Source organism: Chiloscyllium punctatum, chromosome 41, assembly GCF_047496795.1.
Source record: "Chiloscyllium punctatum isolate Juve2018m chromosome 41, sChiPun1.3, whole genome shotgun sequence".
Taxonomy (NCBI): Eukaryota; Metazoa; Chordata; class Chondrichthyes; order Orectolobiformes; family Hemiscylliidae; genus Chiloscyllium; species Chiloscyllium punctatum.
The window spans coordinates 17085145-17110117 of record NC_092779.1 but is presented as its reverse complement, the minus strand read 5'-3'; the positions used below and the strand labels follow the sequence as shown (position 1 = coordinate 17110117).

At 40.2% G+C, this 24973-nt stretch overlaps 1 protein-coding gene across 1 annotated transcript in view; it reads right to left on the bottom strand.

Annotated features, from left to right (window-relative positions):
- Nucleotides 1-7894: 7894 nt before the first annotated feature.
- The window catches only part of LOC140464880 (uncharacterized), a 37821-nt gene continuing 20742 nt past the window's right edge, over nt 7895-24973 (bottom strand). Inside the window, exons 5-7 of the mRNA XM_072560451.1 lie at nt 16496-16629; nt 14757-14880; nt 7895-11051 (exon numbers count right to left, since the gene is read on the bottom strand). Coding sequence (XP_072416552.1) covers nt 10814-11051; nt 14757-14880; nt 16496-16629 — 496 coding nt within the window. The 3' untranslated portion in view covers nt 7895-10813. The remainder of the gene's footprint in view (nt 11052-14756; nt 14881-16495; nt 16630-24973) is intronic.

The window sequence follows — 24973 nt, the reverse complement described above, 5'->3', positions numbered from 1 at the left end:
ATCATTAAGGCGGTCAAGGGCGATTGGGAAACAACAGCAATGTGGAATTGAGAATGATCAAATCAGCCTGATCTCATTAAATGGCAAGGCAGACTGGAGGGGCTAAATATCCCACATCTGCTCTTATATATTATACAGCGTTGCTCTGTGAGAAATATTCAATACCTCCACTGATTCCTGTGTCTCCCCTACTGCCGCCCACGCTCCCTCATCACATCCAGAAATCTCCGTGGAAAATCAATACCCCAGCACTTTGTAACCAGGTGAGGAAGATGCTATAGTTTGGCACCCAATCTAGCTATAAGCACAACCCGAGGTGCTTCAAAGAGCAGAATTATCGGTATTGCAGTACTCAACATCACAGCTCAACTCAGCTGGAGTGCACATAGGAGCACCAGAAATAGGAACAGGTGTAGGCCATTTAATCCATTGATGCTGCTCCACTAATCAACTAGATCAAAATTGATCCTGTACCTCACTGCCATTTTCCCCATTGCTCCCTATACCCCTTGATATCTTTAATATTTAGAAATTTATCTGTCTGAAATAAACTCAATGATTGAATCTCCATACACCTCTGAGACATTGAATTCCAAAGATTCATTACTCTGAGTAAAGGAATCACTCCTTATCTTAGTGCTAAATGGCCTACCTTGTATTCTGATACTGTAACCTTTGCTTCAAGGTTCTCCCAACTTGAGGAAACATCCTTCTTGTATCTACTCTGTTGAATCCTATAAGAACTTTGTATGCTTCAATTCAATCTTCTCTGATCCTTCTAAATTTTGGAAATTATAGGCTCAATCTCCTCATAGGATAATCATGTCACCCCAGGAATCAGTCAGGCGAATCTTCATTGCACTTCCTCAAAGGGAGTACATTCTTCCTCGAGAATAAGACAAAACGCTACATAATACTCCGAGTCTGGATTACAGTGGTGCTGGAAAAGCACAGCAGGTCAGGCAGCATCTGAGGAGCAGGAAAATCGACATTTCGGGCAAAAGCCCTTCATCATGAATAGAGGCAGGGTGCCTGCAGAGTGGAGAGATAATACAACAGTTTGATGAAAAATGAAGGAGAGCATGCAGACCTAAACATGAGCTGCCATGTTGGGAAAGTTGCAAGACAGGGCTCATTTTTGATTTCTTGCTCATGTATGGTCATCTGTTGGACTTCCTATTTTATCTCTCCACTCTGCAGGCACCCTGCCTCTATTCCTGATGAAGGGCTTTTGCCTGAAACTTCGATTTTCCTGCCCCTTGGATGCTGCCTGACCTGCTGTGCTTTTCCAGCACCACTCTAGTCTGGACTCTGGTTTCCAGCAACTGCAGTCCTTGCTTTTACCTATAATACTCCAAGTGCATGTTCATCAAAGGTCTACACAACAGCAAGATTTCTTTGCGTCTGTACTCAGAATGACAATAAAATCTCTAAGGCAGTTAAGTGCTCACTACTTAAACTTTGGCACGAACTGCACAATAGGGCGAGATTAAAGCTAAGGACTCCTTGGAGGTGAATTCAGGAAATGCTGCATAATTAGCACAGACTCTAATAAAAATGCACAAGAAAAGCCACCTGGGGAGTGATCTCAAGTAGTCACATTACTTTCTTTGAATAGTAAAGAATGCAGGCAGCTAGGGATCAAAAGACAAACTAGAAAAAATGGGTGATGCAATATCAGACAATTTGTCCTTACAAGCATTGTGAAAAGCCATGTCAGTCTGCAATTGGACTCAACAGACACAATAGAAAGTCCAACAGATGACCATACGTGAGCAAGAAATCAAAAATGAGCCCTGTCTTGCAACTTTCCCAACATGGCAGCTCATGTTTAGGTCTGCATGCTCTCCTTCATTTTTCATCAAATTGTTATATGAGAGATCTGGCTCTATGGAGGACAAAAGGGAATTTGATGTCATTGGTCAGAGATCAGTTAAAAACTGGTCCATAGGTGCAAAAGTTGCCAAAAAGACTAATGGGATGTTAGCTATTGACCTAAAATTAGTTGGAAAACAAAGTTTTGCCCCACTTGCTTTTTTTGCCTTCCTAAGCTGGTTGATAAAAATCGGGGAAAATAATAGTTTTTTTAAGAAAGCATGGTTCATTTTTAATTGTGAGCAACAGGCGATTGAAAGTTGTCGACCTTCAGGTGTCATGGCTTACAACTGTAGCTGTGTGCCTGTATGTATGCTAATCTGCTCAGGAAGTGCAGTGAAATTAATTTCAAAATAAAGTGTATTCAGCCCTTTGTGTAATTTACACTCCAGTCATACAGGGAGTAAATTTCACTTCAGACATTGTTACTTTATTGCTTTTGTTTTATTCCTTTCTGGGATCTTTTCATTTTATTTTTTTTTCCCCACTGCTTCCTCCTTTTGTCCAAAATCGTCACTGTATGAGTCAGTAAGACAGATGGAACACAGACTCAGAGAATGCTGGAGAAACTCAGCAGGCCTGTCAGCATCTGTGCTTTGAGTCTTGTATGACTTCTTCAGAACTTCAGATGAGGGATGTGTCTATGCATTTTGTCTGTTTACGTTCAGACCCTAAACAGAGATAAGTAGCTCATTGAAAGGCTATATCCGAAGTACAGCATTCCTGCAGGGTACACTCCACTACAGTAGTTGTAGAATGAAGTGAACATCATTGGAGCTGGATTTATTGGCAATTTTGCAATAAATTTTACTCGTTATATCTTACATAGGTTTTAAAAGACATCCGGGGAAGTGACTGCTAAATGTTGGAGGCCTACTTTACTTTGGTAAAATATGGAATAAAATTGGAAAGAAATGAATCAGAATTTTATTAAATGGCAAAAAGATTAAAGAACAAAAATGTTGAAAAGGTCCAGCTGTGACATAATGTGAACAGTAAACATGATAAAATCATTAGAAAGATATAAGTATTTATGTACACAGCCTTCAAAATTGCCAAAAGCATATTATATTCGAGGCAACTATTTGGTATAACATGGAAAAAAAGTTTTGAAAGATACTGTGATCCAAAGCTTGCTGTAGTCCTTTTTTTCACTATTCCTTTTCTGTTTCTGTAGTGCTCTGTGATTTTCCTTAAACAGCTCCTTCTGCTGCCAATTCACAAGCTCCATACACTTCCTACCCCCCTTTGACCAGAAGCCCCTGAGACCTTTTTCTCAAACACTGCTAATTATGAAGAACTGGATTACATTCCAGTCAGGGTCAACACTGCTGTTGTACAATGTTCCTTGCTACACGTCAGTATAAATTCACCAAGGGCTCTTTGTGTTGTTTAAACAATACAGCAACTTGTGCAAACAAGGAATTCAAATTAAAGCTGCCTAACTTGGGTTTTACTTTGTCTCTCCTAATAAAAATCACCTTGTTCAGTTGAAATGACAAATTCTAGTTATTTTGTACATTTTCAGACAACAGAGAAGGAGTAGCTCAAAACGTTCACTTGATTCCAAACATGCTTTTTCATGCCAGTTACAAGGTATTAATGTGATATATTAAAGAGAAATATTGTCACATATGAGATTTCTAGAAACACTTTATCGATCGGTAAAAATCATTTTCACATAAATTGTTAATCAGATCAATTCGTTAGCCTCCTAACATACCCATTCAATAGAGAACAAACAATTACAGTCACAAATCTTAATGAGCGCAGTTGATCAATTAACATGATGAATCACCCCAACTTCAAATAGAAACACTGCTGACACCACGTAATTAATGTGCAATTGTAACATAACATTTCCCATTAAGATCTCGCCATGTTGTGGCCTGACAGTATATCTATTGTTTCAGAAACCTGATGCTCACACATTTAGGTTTCAATGAGCACAGATAGGAATTATTTATTCCTGACTTTGTCAGTCTCAAGGATCCAGGCAGGGGTAAAAGTTGTTTGTTTTGATGAAGATGACAGAAAACAGACAGAACAGGAACTCAGTTTCTTGTTTATTCATTCATGGGATGTGAACATCACTGGCTGGACCAGCCACCAGTCATAGTTGCCCAGAGGACAGTTCAGAGTCAACCATATTGCTGTGGGTCTGGGATCCCATGAAGGAAAGACTAGATGTGGATGGCAGCTTTCCTTCCTTGAAGGACATTAGTGAACCAGATGAACTTACTTTTAATGACAATTGGTTTCATGGTTATCATTAGGCTATCTTCTTATTCTAGATTTATATTTATTTCAAATGTCACCATCTACCATATCACCAGATTGTTTGCCTAGATTTCTGGATTACTAGTCCAGTGACATTACCATTACACCACTGCCTCTTACCAGGGGTAACTCTGCTAACCTTCTCTGTAAGATGACCACAATGCCACTCGTCATTAGTTTCAGATTATTTTATGTTCAACTACAAAAGGAGCATAGATATATAAGAGTTGCATAATTGTATCACATACAAACAGCAAAATACTGTGCAAACTGGAAATCTGAAATAAACGCTGCAAGGACGAGCTAACAGACCAGACAGAATCGGTGGAGATTAACAAAGTTAATGTTTCAGGTTGACATGGCTTTTCATCAGAACCAAATACATTAGATTCCCTAGAGTGTGGAAGCAGGCCCTTCAGCCCAACAAGTCCACACCAACCCTACGAAGAGACCCATTTCCCTCTGACTAATGCACCTAACACTATGGGGCAATTTAGCATGGCCAATTCACCTGACCTGCACATCTTTGGACTGTGGGAGGAAACCCACGCAGATACGGGGAGAATGTGCAAACTCCACACAAAGGGTCACCAGAGGCTGGAATCGAACCTGGGTTCCTGGCGCTGTGAGGCAGCAGTACTAACCACTGAGCCACCGTGCCACCCAAGTCCGTTACTACAGAGAAAGTTACATAAAAAGTGTTAGTAGCTATCATCTCTTCACGGAATTCTTAAGCTAGAAGAAAGGAAATTAAAATATCCAGACCTAAAAATGTGAGATTAGATAATTTCCTGACAACTTGTCTGCTAATGCGTCATAAAGTGGCATTCAATCAGATTCATCCATCCTGCTCCTCTCCCAGTTTGACTGTTGTTAACATGATGCCCAAAGTGGCATAAAGATTGCTAGACATATATACCCCTACACTCCCTTATAGACGTGATCTATATGGACTTCAGTAAGGCATTCAACAAGGTTCCCCATGGGACACTGGTTAGCAAGGTTAGATCTCATGGAATACAGGGAACTTCTGCATCCAGTTCTGACATCTGGATACAGAACTGGCTCAAAGGTAGAAGACAGAGGGTGGTGGTGGAGGGTTGTTTTTCAGACTGGAGGCCTGTGACCAGTGGAGTGCCACAAGGATCAGTGCTGGGTTCACTAGTTTTCATCATTTATGTAAATGATTTTGATGTGAGCGTAAGAGGTATAGTTAATAAGTTTGCAGATGACACTAAAATTGGAGGAATAGTGGACAGCGAAGAAGGTTACCTCAGATTACAATGGGATCTTGCTCAGATGGGCCAATGGGCTCAGGATGGCAGGTGGAGTTTAACTTAGATAAATGCAGGGTGTTGCATTTTGGGAAAGCAAATCTTAGCTGGGCTTCTACACGTAATAGTAAGGTCCTAGGGAGTGTTGCTGAACAAAGAGACCTTGGAGTTCAGGTTCATAGCTCCTCAAAAGTAGTCACAGATAGATAGGATAGTGAAGGCGGTGTTTGGTATGCTTTCCTTTATTGGTCAGCGTATTGAGTATAGGGGTTGGAAGGTCATGTTGCGGCCGTACATGACACTGGTTAAGCCACTGTTGGAATCTTGCGTGCAATTCCGGTCTCCTTCCTATCGGAAAGATTTGTGAAACTTGAAAGGGTTCAGAAAAGATTTACAAGGATGTTGCCAGGGTTGGAGGATTTGAGCTAATGGGAGAGGTTGAAGAGGGTGGGGCTGTTTTCCCTGGAGTGTTGGAGGCTGAGGGGTGACCTTATAGAGGTTTAGAAAATCATGAAGGGCATGGATAGGGTAAATAGACAAAGTCTTTTCCCTGGGGTGAAGGAGTCCAGAACTGGAGGGCATAGTTTAGGGTGAGAGGGGAAAAATATTAAAAAAGACCTAAGGGGCAACTGTTTCACACAGAGGGTGGTACGTGAATGGAATGAGCTGCCAGAGGAAGTGGTGGAGGCTGGTACAATTGCAACATTTAAAAGGCATTTGGATGGGTATATAAATAGGAAGGGTTTGGAGGGATATGGGCCACGTGCTGGCAAATGGGACTAGATTAGGTTGGGATATCTGGTTGGCGTGGACGAGTTGGACCAAAGGGTCTGTTTCCGTGCTGTACACCTCTATGACTCTAAATGTGTATTGTGAATGCTTTGTGGAACACCAACGTTCCGTCCGTAAAATGATCCCAAGCTTCCAGTTGTCTGCCTCTTCAACACTCCACAGTGCTCCCAATGCCAACATTTCTGTCTCAGGCCTGCTGCAGTTTCCAGCAAGACTCAGTGCAAACTGGAAGGAAAAACCTCCTCTTCCGCTTGGGGACCTTTCGGACTTCAGGACTCAACATTGAGTTTAATAATGTTAATGCATGAATACCTCTTTCCATGTCTTTTACCCATCCTACAACACAGGCCCTGTCATGACATGGGTTGCTTGCAGCTAAACCAACCCTATCCCAAAAGCCCTGTCATAGAATCACAGAATCTCGACAGTATAGAACAGCCCATTCAGCCCATCGAGTCAACACCAACCCTCGGAAGAGCATCTCAATCAGACCTACCTTGTACTCTAACCCTGTAACAGTATATTTCCCATGGTTAATCCACCTAGCCTGCACATCCCTGGACAAAAATGGGCAATTTAGCATGGCCAATCTATCTAACCTGCATTTCTTTGGACTGTGGGAGGAAACCGGAACACCTGGAGGAAACCCATGCAGACATGGGGAGAATGTGGAAACTCCATACAGTTGCCTTCGGGTGGAATTGAATCTGAGTCCCTGCTAAACACTGAGCCACCATGCTGCCCACATCATCAGCATAAATACTACCTTGTCCTGTCTACTATCAGTTCTGAAGAAAGGTCACTGGACTTGAAACATTAACTCTGCTTCCTCTCCACAGATGCTGCCAAACCTGCTGAGTTTTTGCAGCTACCTTGGTTTTGTTTCACATCTCCAGCACGTGCAGTTTTTTTGGTTAATTTAAAAGATTGCTAGAACTGAGCAACTAGTTGGGGATTCCTGCAGCATAAACAACCAGAGCCCTTACCTATAATCACAACGACACAGCATTCTCAGTCATATGGCATCCAACATACTTTTACTTCTATTTAAGTGAATGGTTGACCCACCTCCTCAGAATTGTTGCATCCAAGAAATTCTTTCGGTTCTTTTTTGCAAAGCAAAATCTTTTGGGGAAATTAATGCATAATGCCTATGGAACTGTACACCAAGAGAAGTCAAAATCTTCAGGGAGAAGGGGACACTAGTACCACAGTGTTCTTCAAACTGTTCATCAAAGCCAATCATGCTATAAAAACAATCATTTATTTGAGATACTGGGCAGAGATCCTGTCTGCCCTCAAGTCAAAGAAAAAGTAAAAGACTTCCACTTGTAAAATATCACAGAACATCCCAAAATGCTTCATATCCAAGTAAACACTTCTGAAGTGTAATCATTGTTATGATGTAGGAAAATCAGCAGCCAATTTGCACACAGCAAACTCAGACCAGCAGCAAAGTGAGAGTGAACAGACAATCTGTTATTCTGATGCACAGAATTTTTTAGATTAGATTAGATTAGATTAGATTACTTACAGTGTGGAAACAGGCCCTTCGGCCCAACAAGTCCACACCGCCCCGCCGAAGCGCAACCCACCCATACCCCTACATCTACCCCTTACCTAACACTACGGGCAATTTAGCATGGCCAATGCACCTGACCTGCACATCTTTGGAGTGTGGGAGGAAACCGGAGCACCCGGAGGAAACCCACGCAGACACTGGGAGAATGTGCAAACTCCACACAGTCAGTCGCCTGAGGCGGGAATTGAACCCGGGTCTCTGGCGCTGTGAGGCAGCAGTGCTAACCACTGTGCCACCGTGCCGCCCACGAATGTTGACTAACAGCCCTGCTCTCCTTTGAATTGGTGACGAGATTGTTTACTTTAATGTCTGATCCAAAAGATGCAGCTGAGACTGTGCAGCACCATTCAGTATGCTATCAGAATGCTAGTCTAAATTTCTGCACCAAAACTGACATGGAAGATCCCATGGTAGTATCTGAAGAAGGATTCTCCTGGTGTTCTGGAAGATATTTTTTCCTCAGTTAATGTCTAAAACTGATGATCTGGTTATTTGATAACCATTTGCATGGAGGTGGCTATGTGCAAATTGGCAGCAATGCTTCCTACATTATAATAGTGACTGCACTTCAAAATCATTATAAAATTGACTACAAAGTGGTTGGAATGATCTGAAAGTCACCATTATAAGTTCATTTTCCATTCCTCAAGCTACCATTTAGGAATGAAAAATAACTTTCCTGGCATTTGTCTCATTGCATGAACAAAATAAACTTTCATTCCAGCTAAGATCAATTTGTGCAACTCAGGCTAAATACTGAACCTAGGGCCTTTTTTTATCACTGTGTATTAGCAGTCCATATACTATTTAGCTCCAAATTTTATAGAAAGCATTTAATACATAGAATATATTCTGAAAGATGCTAAACATTGCAAAGATTACTGCTTGTTTGTATGTCTTTTTCCAGCTTTGTAAACAAAATATTCTAAGCATGCATCATTTCCCAAAAGCATAGAAGGAATTCATTTCGAATATCTCATTTGAATAAATACCCTCGGTTGGGAACATTAATCTGTAAAATACGGATGGCTACAGGTTCTCTCTCTCTTCTCTGCTGACTTAGTTGAGCAGCTGAAGGCTGGCTGAGGAAAATTTACAATCAACACCAGCCTGCCCAGATGGTTCGATGGGTGAATTCACTGCCTCGTGTGGTATCTAGCCACACAGATTAGAAAGTTCACATCTTCAGCCAGCTTAGGACATTCTTAAGACCCTTGGTAGAGACATTAGTGTTAGATCAGGGGGCCTGCAGTCATGTGGACACCACAATATTTTTGTTTCTTCAGTGCTGTCAATTGTGCACGGAGTGCAGAGAGAACTAATGTAAGGCAACAGACTTGAGTTGTTTCAGAAATGAGAAGCAACAATGGAGCTGGGTCTTTGCCAACTCCAAATGCATGGACTCTCAGGGATGAGGTTTGCTTCTTTCTGTATTTCATAAAAGATGCTGAAATCAGCAAATTAGTATGCAAATGTAACTTCCCTTCAGAATACTAAATACTGTCTTACAGAACTGAAAGCCAAGCTTCAAACAAAACAAACCTATACAAATACGTGAAACTGTTCCAAAACCTTAAAAGGAGAAAACACAATGGTTTTGCAGGGTAGCTCTCGTGGGCACATTAAGTTAATGACTTAAACCAGATTGCTGTCAACTTCACCACTGGACTTTTACATCTTTGCCTGGAATACGACATCAGAACTCTGCATTTCACCTTTATCTACAACTCCACTGTTTCCACATTTCTTACCATTTCACTTCTCTGGATTGCAAGTGTAGTATTAATGATCAACTGAACTAAAGGTTGATCCCCTTTGGAGTGTGGCCCATCTTTCATATTAAGGTCAAATAGATAATAATTTCTACCACTGAATTTTGCATTTGTTTGCAATCCTATTCTTCATCAACAGGGAGAGCATTCCAAGAAACTTTTAAAGGAACTGATCCACCAAAGAGAACAAACAAGGCCTTTCTTTAACCTCCATCAGTGCAGTGTTCTCTCAGTAGTGTACCATGCTAGATTATAAATTCAAGTGCCTATGATGAAACCTGAATCCAGGACATTCTAACTCCGAGGTCAGAGCTACTACCAAGTCAACACGGACATCAACAAACCAAGACATTCAGTGCTTGAATAATATTACCCAATGTAATTTTTAGGCTATTCTTTTTCAGGTAAAAATGCATTTTAAAATCTAGCACCTCATAGTCTATTGCTTGTAATTCTGTTTAAGTGCCTATACACATATTTTTTTAAATTAATAGCTTTACTGCATTTGGTGATTCAGATAATAATGAGATTATTAAACTCTAAAGCAATTTTGCAATTTCATGCAACTAACCCATATTCAATTGTAGGCTGCGTTGGTGGAAACATTTTACAGCTGTGTCTGACGTAACAGCAGAAGGTTTAACAGTTGGACCATCAGAATGCATGATGAAACCAAACGTGGCAGAAAAGCTCCAGAGAAAGTCAAACTGCTCCTTTGTTTTAAAATGCACATGCATTGGGAAACACTGTTTATTAACAACATGCTGAAAGTATAGAGCAGTGGGCTTGATCAAGAGGCTTCTTCAATCTTTGGTTTAAATTTTAATTCATTCTCTAACTTCTTGAGGCAGCCTCAGTGCAAATACAGTCCTTATAAAACTAAACCCATCACTTCAGCGCTTCCTTGAAAAGTAAATATGTGGTGGGTTAACACTGGGGTCGAGCATGCTCAGTTGGAAAAGGTCTAAAAGGCTGGAAAACAGAGACACTGGGTTTTTGTAAGCATAAAGGATTGTGCAGTTAACTTTCTCACAGTTCACTGGCACATTCTAACTCTGACATACCAAAGCTCCTTTCAGAATGCTAACAATCTTGGAACACACTCTGAGCCATCAGTGAATTTCATTATGTTGCCAGCTCCTTCAGTATTGAGATAGTAATATCTAATATAGGCCCAGCTAACCTATTAGAAATAATGGGGAGAAACCTCTAGTTTCCAGACATCTGAACATGGCTTCTTAAGGTTTGCCAGTTTGCAGGATGTTACAGGCTCCCACAAAATGTTCGGTTGTAAATGGCTCCACTCTAGGGCTTGTTTGAATGCTCCTTAAAGTTTCTTCCATCTCCTTCTGGTGTTTCTTCAGATGCTTTTGCAAAAGCTGTTTGTCAGGAGAGGAGTAGACACATAAATGGCACCCAAAGGTCTCACCCGTGTGATGCCTACGCACATGAAGGTCCAAACTCTTCTTTTGGATGCTGCACAACAGAGGGAGAATCAAAATTAATTAAATTTATCATTTCAATAGACATTTGTACTGTATAATCTATGATGCGGAGGAGCCAGTGTTGGACTGGGATGGACAAAGTTAAATATCACACAACACCAGGCTATAGTCCAAAGGATTTATTTGGAAATACTAGCTAACTAGTTACCTGATGAAGGAGCAGCACTCTGAAAGCTAGTATTTCCAAATAAACCTGTTGGACTATAACCTGGTATTGTGTGATTTTTAACTATATAATTTTGACAGAAGCAGTGCCATTTTGCCTGGTTTTTGCAATTTCCCCCACTTACAGTATTTGGGATACATTCCAAAGCTCCATGGCAACACAAAAACACCCTGCACTAGTGAGCATGCCTGTTCCCAAGTCTGCTTGCTCAGAAAGATCTGTACAGCTGGACAATGAAAGAACAGCATTGGTGGGCTAAATGGACAATCCACAACAACCAGAAAAATGGCAGCTTACACCATTAACCATGCAGTGGATAACAAGGTACACTTTTTTTGTAAGTTCTATTGCTTTTTGTGAACATAAGAACAGGAAAGGCCATTCAGTGCATCGAGCATTCCCCCATCATTCATATCGATCCTGTTGGTTATCTACCCTCAGCGCAGGAAAATGGCAATATCTTCATACCCCTTGTGTCATTAGATTCCAGAAATCTATTGATCTCTGCCTTGAACATGCTCAATGATTGAACCTCCACATTGATCGAGTCCTCTGGGATACAGAATTCCAAAGATTTTCAAAGTTTTGGACTTATTGTTTTTTGCTACTATAAAAGTAAATAAGCATTTAGAACGAATGCAGGGACGTTACAACCTGCTAATTATATAATTGAAATTCAACCAGTTTTAAAATCTAAACTTTGCAGAGTTAAACAGAAGAACTCCATTTTGAGAAACATCTCTGCATTAAATAACCCCTCTCCTTATTGAAGTCAGAATGTTGACTTATTCTTCAGTTCTAATAATTTCCAGCATTATTTTTCATTTGATTGGTCACTTTTCATTTATTATTTCATATTAATCCACTTCCAAGTAAGTATAAAAGTCAAATGTAAGCTTGAAAATAAGGTTGGAAAGAAAACCTCAAGAAGAGTCAAATCCACTGATTTTCTCTTAAGATATGAGCAATTCGGTTTTGAGGAAACTCATTGAAGTGAAATCCAAAAAAATAGCATTGAGCACCAAAGGCATGTCAAATGCCACATAAAAATTCACCCTCACCAGTCAGAATTCTGTCATGGAAGCTGAAAATGAAGACTGTTAATCAGCAGTGAGTAAAAAATCACAGATGAGTCATTAAAGTAAATTCAAAAGTATCGGTGAGAGAAAATTATGATATTCTGCGGTTGCTAAGCAACAACATGTTCTCATTACATTAATGCTTTTGGGTATATGGTTGTTTCCCCAATATAAATCTTGTTTTATTAACAACTATTTCTATAATAGATTCATTTTTATTGCCTCTCATTTTGCTGGTGTTACAGGAGCAGAAGATAAAAGACGATTCACGATTCCCAAAAGAGAATAGGAGGGGCACACAACAAAATCAAGAGAGCAGCAAAGTGGGATGCAGAGATCGTGAGTGAGAAAAATAAATAACAAATGAAGAAATATGAGAACAAAGAAACAGACAGCAAAGTAATCAGAATGTAAAACACAAAAGCAAATGTTCACAAGGCCAAGAGTGCAACTTAAATCAGAATTGACAAAGGAGAGAGTAAACAAACAAGAGATGGTTACACAAAAAGAGACAAAATACAAATAGGTGTCAGATTAAAAGCCTATAGGTGAGTGTACACATAACTTCCCATTTACTAACTGATAATAGAATGTTTTTGGTACTACATTTTGCAAGTCCACCCCACAGTTGCAGGAGGGTGGGCCTGGGATAAAGTGGTTGACAGTGAACCTCCGTCCATCAGTTGAGAGGAATCCTACCCTCAAGAGTTGCGATAGAATTGGTAACATCAAAACCCAGTAGTGAAGGAAGGAGCAGGGTGATGAGATGCCTTCCTCAGAAAGGAGTTTTGTGGCAGGAGGAATCAGGGAGGGAAAGGAGGGAGTTTGGGGCTATGTTTTGGGAGGAAGGTGGGGGATGCCTCCAATGTGCTCAGGATACACACCTAATGGAGATATCTTCACCCATTCTCCCTTTTTTCACTAGGCCATGAAAAACAAATAGGATGCCAACCACATTACTTGAATGGACACTATATTATCATAGTTAATAGCCTCACTAACAAGCCTCACTGTCTTTTACTTATTCATTTATTACAATTATTTATTTCCATATATCAGACAGGCTGCTGAATTTTATGCCCAGCCTAGTTTGTGTATTGTGGAGAATAGTTTAAAGGTTGGACGGAAATGTGGTAGATTATGCAGCTGACCTATTTTATGTGCTGCCCCGGTTAAAGATACACGTGGAAGGGTCACTTAAAATCAAATTTGAGGCTTCTTCCCCTATGGAAAAAAAAAGGTAAATCTAATCCACTTGTTAGAGAAAAAAGTCTTTAGGCCTATGCAAAAATAAATCTCTTACTGTTAAATGAAGAATCAAACAGAGAGCTGTAGAGTTCCAGAACAATTTCCTTTAGCATTTTCTTTCTGAATGACAATCATTTATGTAATTTTTAGACCTAGGTTTTAAGTTTGTAATATCAACCATCTCATTTTAAATCAGTATGATAATTGGAGGAGTATACCAATGCATCAGCAGGGTATTAGCTAGACAAGTATACTACAGTTCAAGCTACTGAAAAGATGGCAAAACAGAGTCCATAAATGTTTCCTAACTTCTTTTTAACAACGACGCTGAATAAAATACCTCCACTGACACCCAACTGTGACCAGCGAACTCAGCACAGATCAAAGTCTAAACATTGATCCAGAGATCAATAACATTCCACACAATACATTTAACTACAGAGTTGGCATTTAATGTGCAATATTAATAAACAAATTAATTAACAAAGTACAAATTTTACCACACAGGAAAACATTTTTTTTTAAGGGTTGTTGATATATTTTCCTGCAATATATCAACACTGTAGCTAAGATCTACAGGATCGGAGTGCCAGAAGGCCTTTTGTTTCCTTCCGGCTTTAATGTTAATCACGGAGCTGCCTGATTTATTTTAATTTTTGTAAGAAAGACAAGTCATTCTCAACTTTAGAAATGAGCACTAAAACTGAATACAATGAAGGAAAAGCAATATAAACTGAAACCAAAATGGAGACAAAGAGAAACAATACTTGTGTTTGACCATTAAAGCAATCTTGTAATGGGAAAGGAGGCTCCCTACAGCAGCTGGAGTGGAATCCACCCAGACAAAGAATGATGCAATTGATTTCTGAAATTGCCACTCCAGTGGCCAGGCTTAGGTAGGCCTCTTTGTAGAAATTGATATATTTTCTGACTCCACGCTCACCATGGACTGTCAAAGATCTTCTCACACACAACTTCTGACTTCAGAATGCTCCTCAAGGAAATGCAAACTTTCAACAATGTTAAGCAGCAAAATGTTCTTCAAGAGTCATCAATTTCATTGGCCATTACAATCAAATATTTATTGAGGGTTGGGTTCATGGCCCTGTTCCTGCTGCTAGGCCAATTGAAATGGGAAGGCTAAATAAAGTCAGGAATATATTTTGATAATGTGTCTACTCACCAACTATAAGTGCACAGCTGGCATTTGTAAGGTTTCTCAGTAGAATGTGTGCGGGAATGCCGCCTTAGAGAGCTGGCATCAATGGAAGCATATTGGCAGATTGTACACTTGAAGGGCTTCTCACCTTTGGAAAGGGAGAAAAAAATACGACAGGTCTTATAAAACAACCTCATTCGGATGTTCTTGTGCACTTCAGAAGTACAATTGTTTCCCCATTTCTTCTCCCTCATAAACATAGAACTTTCAACCTCAGTAGGGCTTTGACATGTAGACTCAGCCTCCTGTATTTCATTATTGTAGACTTCATTTTTATTGCTCTTTGCTCTCCTGAGTTTTGAACAGAGTAAGTATTGCAGTAACAAATCACACTGTACTCAATATGTTCACCTCCCTGACAACCATCCTTGTTCATGCATCAAACTGAAGAAGTAAACTCTCAGAACCCAAATACTTGCTGCTCAGCAAAGGTCCGGCACAGACCTAATAGATCATGTACAAGAAATATATGAGCAGTAACTCAACAGCTCACACACAGTGATTGCCATTGCCTGAATGATATGGATCACGGTTAGTGAAATACAATTTGCAAATATAGTAAACCTTCAAACTTTTCTAAATGAGGGCTACTATTACACTCTGGGAGCTAAGTACCATTCAGGACAAAATAGCTGCTTCATCCATGTCCTATCCTACATTTTAAACAGTCACTCCCTCCAGCATTGGTGCACATGATTGCCATGTGTAATATTTATAGGTTACATTACAGCAACTCCCCACCGTTTCTTTGATGGTAGCCTTCAAATGCCTAGATTGAGAACAAAGTGTTCTTTGCTGCCACTCACAAATCATGTATTACCCTGTCTTTGAAATATATTGCTGTTCCTCCGTCGTTGCTTGTGCAAATTATATCCTGTACCCCCAGCCATACCAGCACTGCAGGTGTACCTACATTGCATGGACTGCAATGTTTCCAGAAGGTGGGACACCACCACAAGGGTGGCAAGGGATGGAAAGAAAGTGCAGGCAACACAGTATCCCATGACACACAGATTTACCAAATAAGCTGATATACAGCTGCAAGTGGAAAGGAGGAAAAAAAAAGTTGTGTGCTTCCCTAACAGAATTTTTAAAATATTGATTCCCTATCCATTCTCCTTCAATTTTTCCTTCTATTTCCTGTCCCCATTCAAAGCTATCTCCTCCACCTTGTTGTCTCTCAAAACGTAATCAACGTCAAGGCCATTCTTTACAATTTCTTTGTGTCACTGTCACCCACATCCTCCCCATTCTTTTCAAACAGCACTTCCTTCTACATCCACTCCAATAAAGAACAGTCCCCAAGGTCTCTGCAGCTACACTTTTAAACTGCTAAGTGTCATGTCTTTGACCCTTCACTTGCTATTGTTCATTGGCTCGACCACTTCCCCAAATCTGACACCCTGACAGGAGATAATCATTATGACAAGTTCTGAGAGGGGTTATTGCAGTCATTTCCAGGACAATTCCTGAATCTACCACAATAGAATTATTGAATAAAAAATTGACAGTATGTTGGTCCTGCTGCTTGGGCTTCCAGATCCATAGAAAACATGAGGGAAACTGGAGAGAAAACATTGAGAGAGAACTTCACACCTTACAATGGAATAGCACAGTTAAAATCATTTCAATTTTTACTTGGATAAACGCCGACAAAAGTTTACAGCACATATTAGGCAACAAAAAACACTTGCGATTCTTACCTGTGTGAACTCTCATGTGCTGTATCAGTGATGCCTTTAGCCTGGTTTTATAATCACAGTGCTGACAATGAAATGGTTTTATACCAGTATGTGTTCCCATGTGTCTCTGTAGTGCCAACTTGGAGGAGCATTTCCTGTCCAACAGGAAACAGACTTGTCACCATCACAAAGCACCTCACTGCACTCCTCATTCACAATTCAAAGTTATAATTGCTTAGTGCCATTTAATAAGCATGGCTTTATTTAACTCTCATCCTACTGGTTAAAATTGAGAGCTCTAAATTATTAACATTAACAAAAATAGCACTACATAAACAACTTGCATTTAAAAAGTATGCATATGCCTCAAAATACTTAAACATTACCAAAATATACATGCAAATATCATTACCAATAATATTACAGACATTTTTATTACAATCAACTTTTCCACATATTCCCCACAAATTTATTCAAACTTGCTAAATTAATCTGCTTTTCTATCCAATGATATTTGGCTTTAATAGTTTTATCGGTGCATATAATTACACAACACAAGCATCTACCAGACAACGTTGAAAAATGCTCAGCTTGGTCTTGTGCACAAAAAAATGACAAATCCAATACAACTAATTACCGCTCTGTCAATCTACTCTTATTCTTCAGTAAAGTGATGGAGGATGGTATGAAGCAGCTACTCCTCATCAATAACCTCCTCTGTGATACCCAGTTTGGGTTCTGGCAGGGCCACTTGGCTCCTAACCTTATTACAGCCTTGGGTTTTCAAATGTGGACAAAAGAGCCGAATTCCAGAGGTGACATGGGGGCATGCACCCAGATGTTAGGTGATCACAAGAGTGGTTCGGCTGCATGATCAAACAATGCTTCAAACTCCATCATTTACCTCCTAAATAAGGCATGCTATCAGAGGACAAACAGCATTCAAAGAACTATAACAGTCTGTGGGGGCTTTGGGAAAGGTGAGGTAAAAGGAGAAGGATGAAACAAGATAAAAGTGGACAATTTGGTACAGTCATTTCACAAGATCATATATGTTATGACAGTGCAGGAGGTAGCCATTCCATCCACTGTGTACGTGTCAGCTTTCCGAACAAACAATTCACTTAAGTGCCATCCTCAGCCTGCTCCCTGTAGCCCTGCACATTCTTCCTTTTCAGATAACAATCGAATCCCTCAAAAATACCTCAACTGAACCTGCCTCCATCACATGCTCAGCCAATATATGTTAAACCCTAACCACACGCTGCATGGAAATATGTCTCCATTGCTTGTTTTGTCAATCATCTTAATAGTGTGGCCTCTTGTTTTAAATTCTTCTAACAATGGGAACAATTTCTCCCTATCCACTCTGTCCAGTATCCTCATGATTTGAGTACCTCTATCAAACCTTCTCAAGTACTTTTGAATCAGACATCTTGTAGTGAAGGAAACATGAAAACCTATTTACACACAGTAAGATCCCATGAACATCAATGCAATAATGGCCAGCTATACATGGTTAAGATAAATTATTGTCTGGAATATCAGCAGAGTACTTTTCTTGGATATGACCATGAGATCTGTTATATTTATCTGACAGCAACTAGGGTTTTGATTTACTATCTCATCATAAAGATGGTACCATCGACAATGCGACAGTGCCTCTGGACTGAGGTGCAGTTTCTGCCTAAGACAGGTGCTCCAATCTTTGGAACGGGGCCTTATATCTATCTCCACCTTATTCAAAAGCAAGAGTACAACCATCGAGTCAAGGTTGACTCTCTTTGTACTAACTCTGCAAAACAAATTGATCTCTAGGTGAGTTATCTTGATTGTCAGATCTATTAAGTAAATAGAAGTTTGATGAATAACCAGTATGAAGGCAAAGATCAAGGAGCTTAAACACATTACCTCACCTGCACAGTTGAAACAACAGCTTTTTTTTTGGTAAAACACATCCAAAAGAAATCTGGCAAAAGTCCGAGAATCAGCCACATAATTGCTACTTAAAAAGGGAATTCGTAAGGTCAGAAGACAGTAATTCAATTAGGACCAAGAGGAAAACTAATTAAGGCAGGAGTCAAACATGACATGCATCATCAAGGTAGCAGAAAGAGACTCAGTTAGTGTGTTATTCCTTTGCAAGTTCCACTTAATAGCACTATCAAAAGCTCTTCCCATCACTTTGCTGATGACCAAGAGCAGACTGATTGGACGGCAATTGACCAGATTTGCCCTGCTTTCCTGTTTTTAGAGCACAGGACACACCTGGCCAATTTTACATATTTCCAGTAGATACCAGTGTCTTGACTCTGGGCTCGAGGCGTAGCTAGTTTTGGAACACAAGTCTTCACCAATATTGATGAACTGTTGTCATAAGCATCTTCAGAGAAAGCAGAAAAGACTGGGTGGGGGGGAGCAGGAGAACATCTTTATTGATGTCATGTGTGAGGTAAATGTGTCCAGTCTCATTATAGAAGGTTATTTCTATATGCACAAATTCAATATCAAACCAACTGTGAGCAACAAGATACAAGCCATATTCTATTACTGTGTCAAATATTAGTCTCAACGTGAAAATCTGAAAGCACAACTTGGTTTGACATGATAAGGGACACTTTTCTGGGACAAAGTTTTCAACTTATCCATAAAAAAAAGTTTTAACAAATTTTGGTTACAGGGACTCTTTGAAACCTAAATTATAATCATAGTTAATGAAAAATGGTCCCAAGACAATAGAAACTGCAGTACAGAAACAGACCATTCAGCTCACGTGTTTATGCTCTACACAAGTCTTCTCCAACCTGACCCCATCAACTGCAGTTCCAGCTATGCCTATCTCCTTCTTTTACCTGCATTGTCCAGATTAATTCATCTGGTTGGATTCAAACTTTATGCCCAATTAACATCATTTATTCTTCCTGCACTTATCTAGCTTCCCCTTAAATGCATTTTCACTACTCTCAGAGCACAGCTCTTCATTAAATTTGTTACCACTTTCTATCCAGTAGAACCAACCATACAGGTAACTAGGGAGCAGGGGGTGGGGGGGGGACAGCAATGTTTAATTTTATTACAAAGTAAAGTTTTGTGGAATAATTGTCTTCATATTGAATTGGGAGGGACTGATAAGGAGAGCATGGAAGAGTTATCCTTTGCTGCCCTCTACTGGAAATGCACTAAACAACAAAAATAGCTGCCGCATGCCCAAACTCAACGATATGACATACATCACTGTTTACATTAATGAGCAGTTTCTTTAATGAATGCAGATATTCTCTTACACGACCTGTGTGGAGCTTTCACTGGCACATTCTTACAGAAACACAAAATTATTTGATAAGTATTATGGAAGATTTCCAACCCTCTGCAATTTCTTTTTAAAAAGTTCAAATGTGTAGATTTTCCAATAGAGTAATAAGGGAGGCAGGCCAAGGCATGCACTAACGCATGCAGTAATGCACTGCCACTGGTGTGACTCACACCACGGATGAAGCAAGGGGCAGCAATATTTTCCATGTTTAATTACATAATTGTGGAATGCTGGGAGTGTGGAGACTATGAAGCAACAGGATATATGGAACAATTCAAGAACAGCTGTTGCCTCATCCTTAAGGGCCTTTGGCACTTCCTTTTGCAATGAAACACTCGCTGGAATTTCATTTTAGTTTGGAGTTTTCTGAGGATGTCGAGAGTGTTGTGGGAAAAGGCAGACCATTCCTTTTTCTGAAATAAAGCTGAGGAATACGTTCCAAGGATAGATCGGTATGTTTGTTCAGAAGAGAAACTTCCTCAGAGGGAGCTGTACAGGTAACCCTGATGCAATGCAGGACCAAGATAATGATTAGCTGAACAATTTGTTTCCATTGTTCTTCTGTATGAGAGTAATACTGAGCATTAATACCATAGTTTGAATATACAAGTAGTATTCTTGTTTCTCTTTTGGGAACTCTGGCCTGTCCACCACTATTAACACCTAAAAAGGTTCAAGATACTGTCGAATGTAAATATAACACATATAATGATGCAGAGACAAGTGGGAAAATTTAAAGTACAAGAGAAAGCAAGTCAGAAACATAAAAACAAATAGTTCAGAGTTGCTATATTTAAAAAAAAGACAAATTAAAGCTAACAAGTGAATCTGGAGAATGGATAATTGGAAATAAAGAGATGGCAGTTGAATTGAACAGGTCATTTGTATCAGAGTTAGGAAGAAGTCATAGAAGGATACAGCACAGAAAGGGGCTATTCAATACCTCATGTCAGCACTGGTTAAATGAACTAGCTGTCTAATCTAATCCAATTTTCCTGCACTTGCTCTTTAGCCTTTCAGGTTATAGTGTTTGAGGTGTGGATCCAGGTTCCTTTTCAATGCATTGGGGGTTTCTGTCTCAACCACCAAAAAGGGCAATAAATTTTAGGTAGCTATCATGTCCTTCAATCTATCCACTCAATTTTTTGGCCTCCTTGCTAGGGGGTACAGTTCTAACTTGTCCACTCCTTCCAGGTACCTCATTATTCTGGACATCTTGTTTAAGTCACCTCTCAGCCTCCTGCATTCTAAACAAAATAACTCAGCCTATTCAATCTTTCCTCATAGCTACAACTTCAAGCAGTGGCAATATTTTCATAAATCTCCTCTGTACAGTATCTAGTGCAATCAGGTCGTTCCTGTTATGTGATGACCAGAACTTGTACACAAAACTCCAGTTATGGCCTCACAAGTGTCTTGTATTGTTCCAGCATTGCATCCCTGCTTTTGTATTCAGTAGCTCACCCAATGAAATGAAGTATCCCATGTGCCTTGTTTATTATCTTATCCAACTGCCCTGCAACCTTCAAGTGCCTGTGGGCATGCACTCCAAGGTCTCATTTCCTCCACCTACCTAAAGACCCACTTCTTTATTGTCCATTCCTTTGCTTTCCTTGCCTCCCTTTCTCCTCCATCCTCCACCCCCATCACCCACCCAAATGAATAGCTTTACTCTTCTCAAGATTGAAACCCATTTTCCACTTTTCTGCCCAATCAAACCATTGATGTTATCCTGCAGCAAACAGACATCCTCTTCATCATCACTATTCAACCAAACTGAGTGTCATCTGCAAATTTGCCAACCATGTCTCCGACATTGTATTCTAAATTATTAATAAATATCACATCAGCAACCAACCCAACAATGAGCCCTGTGGAACAAAATTGGACATCACTTTCCATTTGGCAACCAATACCCTTTGGTTCCTAAGTCTGAACCAATTTTGGATTCAACTTACTACATTCCCATGTTTCACAAAAGGTTTAATTTTTATTTACAGTCTGTCATGTCGAACCGTGTCAAATGTCTTACTAAAATCCACGTAGACAACTAGTTAAAAAGATCAATTAACTTAGTAAGAGACAACCTTCCCCGATTAATCGGTGCCATTTCAGGCAACAGTTAATCCTCTCTTCTCAATATTGACCCTGATACTTATCCACCAATGAGGTCAGACTGACCAGACTATAGTTATTTGGTCTACCCCTCTCACCATTTTTGAATCAGCAACATTCACAGATCTTCAATCATCTTTCTTTTGGAATCCCTCTGCCTTCTTACTCCTTTACACGGGGATGTATGACACAGAAATGGATCATTCAACCCAACCTGTCCATCACTAATTTCATTCTCAAAGCCAACTTTTTAATCAGCCTTTCAATTTCCTCTCCTAGATCTCTTACTGTGATTCACGGTATACTGTTTTTATAAATACTGCAGAATTCATTCCACTAAGTGCTTAGACATTTTTCCGTAATGTGTACTACCATGGTGAATTGAAGGTTATTCTTTAATAACAGCAATAACTTTAGAAAAATTAATTGGAACTTTTATGTGTGGGTTTATAAAAGATAAATTTTAAGATTTACTGTACTTGTGCAGTAAAACTTTCAGAAGTATTGCTTCTTCCTATACATTTCTGTATTAATTATTAAATCATTAAATTCAGCTCAATCTTCATCTATCTACATAGTAATAAATGTTAGGAGTGACATTTCTGATCAGCAAGAAAAATGCATATTAGGAGAATACCTTCTCTCAGGGCACAGCAAACTTGTGGAATTTTTACAGCAGAGGGCTGTATCGTGATAAATGTTAGGAGTGACATTTTGTATCAGCAAGAGCGATGCATATTAGGAGATCTTCTCTCAAGGGCAGAGAATCTGTGGAATTTTTTAATGCTGTAGAGGTTGGGTCATTAAGCATATTCAAAGTCGAGATAAATAGTTTTTATTCAGTAAGGGATTCAAAGTTTGTGGAGAAAGTGTAGGAAAGTGGAGTTGACGATGGAAGGGTTACACCTGAAGCGTTGGACTTCTCCACCTCCTGATGCTGCCTGGTTTGCCTCCTGCTTATCTACTTTTCTTTGTCTCTCACTAAATAACACAGCAAGCTTGATGGGCTGAATGGCATGCCTCTGCTCCCGAGTATTATGGTCTTGCATATTTGAATGCAAATGACTGTGCTGTTTGTCCCAACAGGCATTACAATATGTGAGTGATCTTCCTCCTTGTGTCCTTGCATCCCTGTGTTGTATTGCAAGACCCCGATAAATGAACAGACTGCTGGAACTGACGCAAAATTGCATCCTGAGATTGAGTTAAATAGCACCACCTCTAGCAACCTTACTTCACAGTGACCACTTATTATGCAAGGTTTACAAAAGGCATGGGCACACCCAGCAGGAGAGACGGAGTTGCATAATTATATTTAAATTAGGAGAATGATTAGATTAGATTAGATTACTTACAGTGTGGAAACAGGCCCTTCGGCCCAACAAGTCCACATCGCCCCGCCGAAGCGCAACCCACCCATACCCCTTACCTAACACTACGGGCAATTTAGCATGGCCAATTCACCTGACTTGCACATCTTTGGACTGTGGGAGGAAACCGGAGCACCCGGAGGAAACCCACGCAGACACGGGGAGAATGTGCAAACTCCACACAGTCAGTTGCCTGAGGCGGGAATTGAACCCGGGTCTCTGGCGCTGTGAGGCAGCAGTGCTAACCACTGTGCCACCGTGCCGTACCAATTATGGCAGAATTGTCACCTTTGAGTGTATAGAGTAGTTTGTAATTTCTCCTGACCTGATTGTCAGTTACCGAAATGCTCAGTTCCTTGGAGGATTGCCAGTGACTTTTATTGAAAGTCCTCAGGTTCTTTTCCTCTCACTCTCTGGATTGTTGTGCTGTCAATAGCAGGGGAATGTGAATGACCCAACTGTCACTCCTAATCACCGGAAGGCCTAAAAGGATATGCATGGTGAAGAGCCCGAAAAAAAACCCCATAAAACCCAGCTTCAAGGCACACAAGAAAAACTGATAACCTTGACAGAGATTGGATTTTGATGACCGAATCTGAAGGACAGTTTCTGAAAGGACAAAGGCAACTTATGGGCAAGTTTGATTACATTGATTTATTTAGGGCTTGCATTTTTTTTTAATGATATAAACCTTTTACCTTTAAGAGGCACATAATGAGATACAGAAACAAGAACAGAAGTTGTTGAGAAAGCTTAGCGGGTCTGGCAGCATCGGAGTTCTGAGGAGGGGTCACCAGACCCGAAACTAAGAGAAAGTGAGGACTGCAGATGCTGGAGAGTCAGAGTGAGAGTCAGAAGTGTGGTGCTGGAAAACCACAGCAGGTCAGGCAGCATCCAAGGAGCTTATATTCAAAACGTCAACTCTCCTGCTGCCTGATCTGCTGTGCTTTTTCAGCGCTACACTTCTCATAGAATCCCTACGTGTGGAAGTCCACCCCGACCCTCCAAAGAGTATCCCACCTAAACCCATTCCCCCACTTTATTACTCTACGTTTTTACCCCTGACCAATGCACTTAACCTACACATCCCTGAAAATGATGGGCAATTTAGCATGGCCAATTCACCTAATCTGCATATCTTTGGATTGTGGGAGGAAACCAGAGTACCTAGAAGAAACCCATGTAGACACGGGGAGAATGTGCAAACGCCCACAGTCATTCAAGGTTGGAATCGAACCCAGGTCCCTAGAGCTGGGAGGCAGCAGCTAACCACTGAGCCACCGTGCCGCCCTGGCACTGGATCAGAAACGTTAATGCTGATTTCTTTTCACAGATGCTCCCAGACCTGCTGAGCTTTTCCAGAAGCTTCTGTTTTGTTTCTGATTTACAGGATCCACAGATGTTTTTGTTTTTTTACATAATGAGATTGTTGGGGAAGGATGTGATCAAAGAGAGAGAGTTGAGAAGATAACCAAGCATCATGCTCCAGAGAATTGGCCAACACTGCTGTGATGCAGCTGGGAACTTTCAGCTCCCACACCAAGGGGAAGCAAATGGCTATCACCGAGGACCTTCCTGTATCTGACTGAATTCTGAGAAACTACTAGTGTATCCCAGTATGAAATTACAACTCAGAATGTTGCTGTAACAGACCGCACTGTTTTTAATCACCAAGAATAATGATGTGTTGGTTTCCGAGGA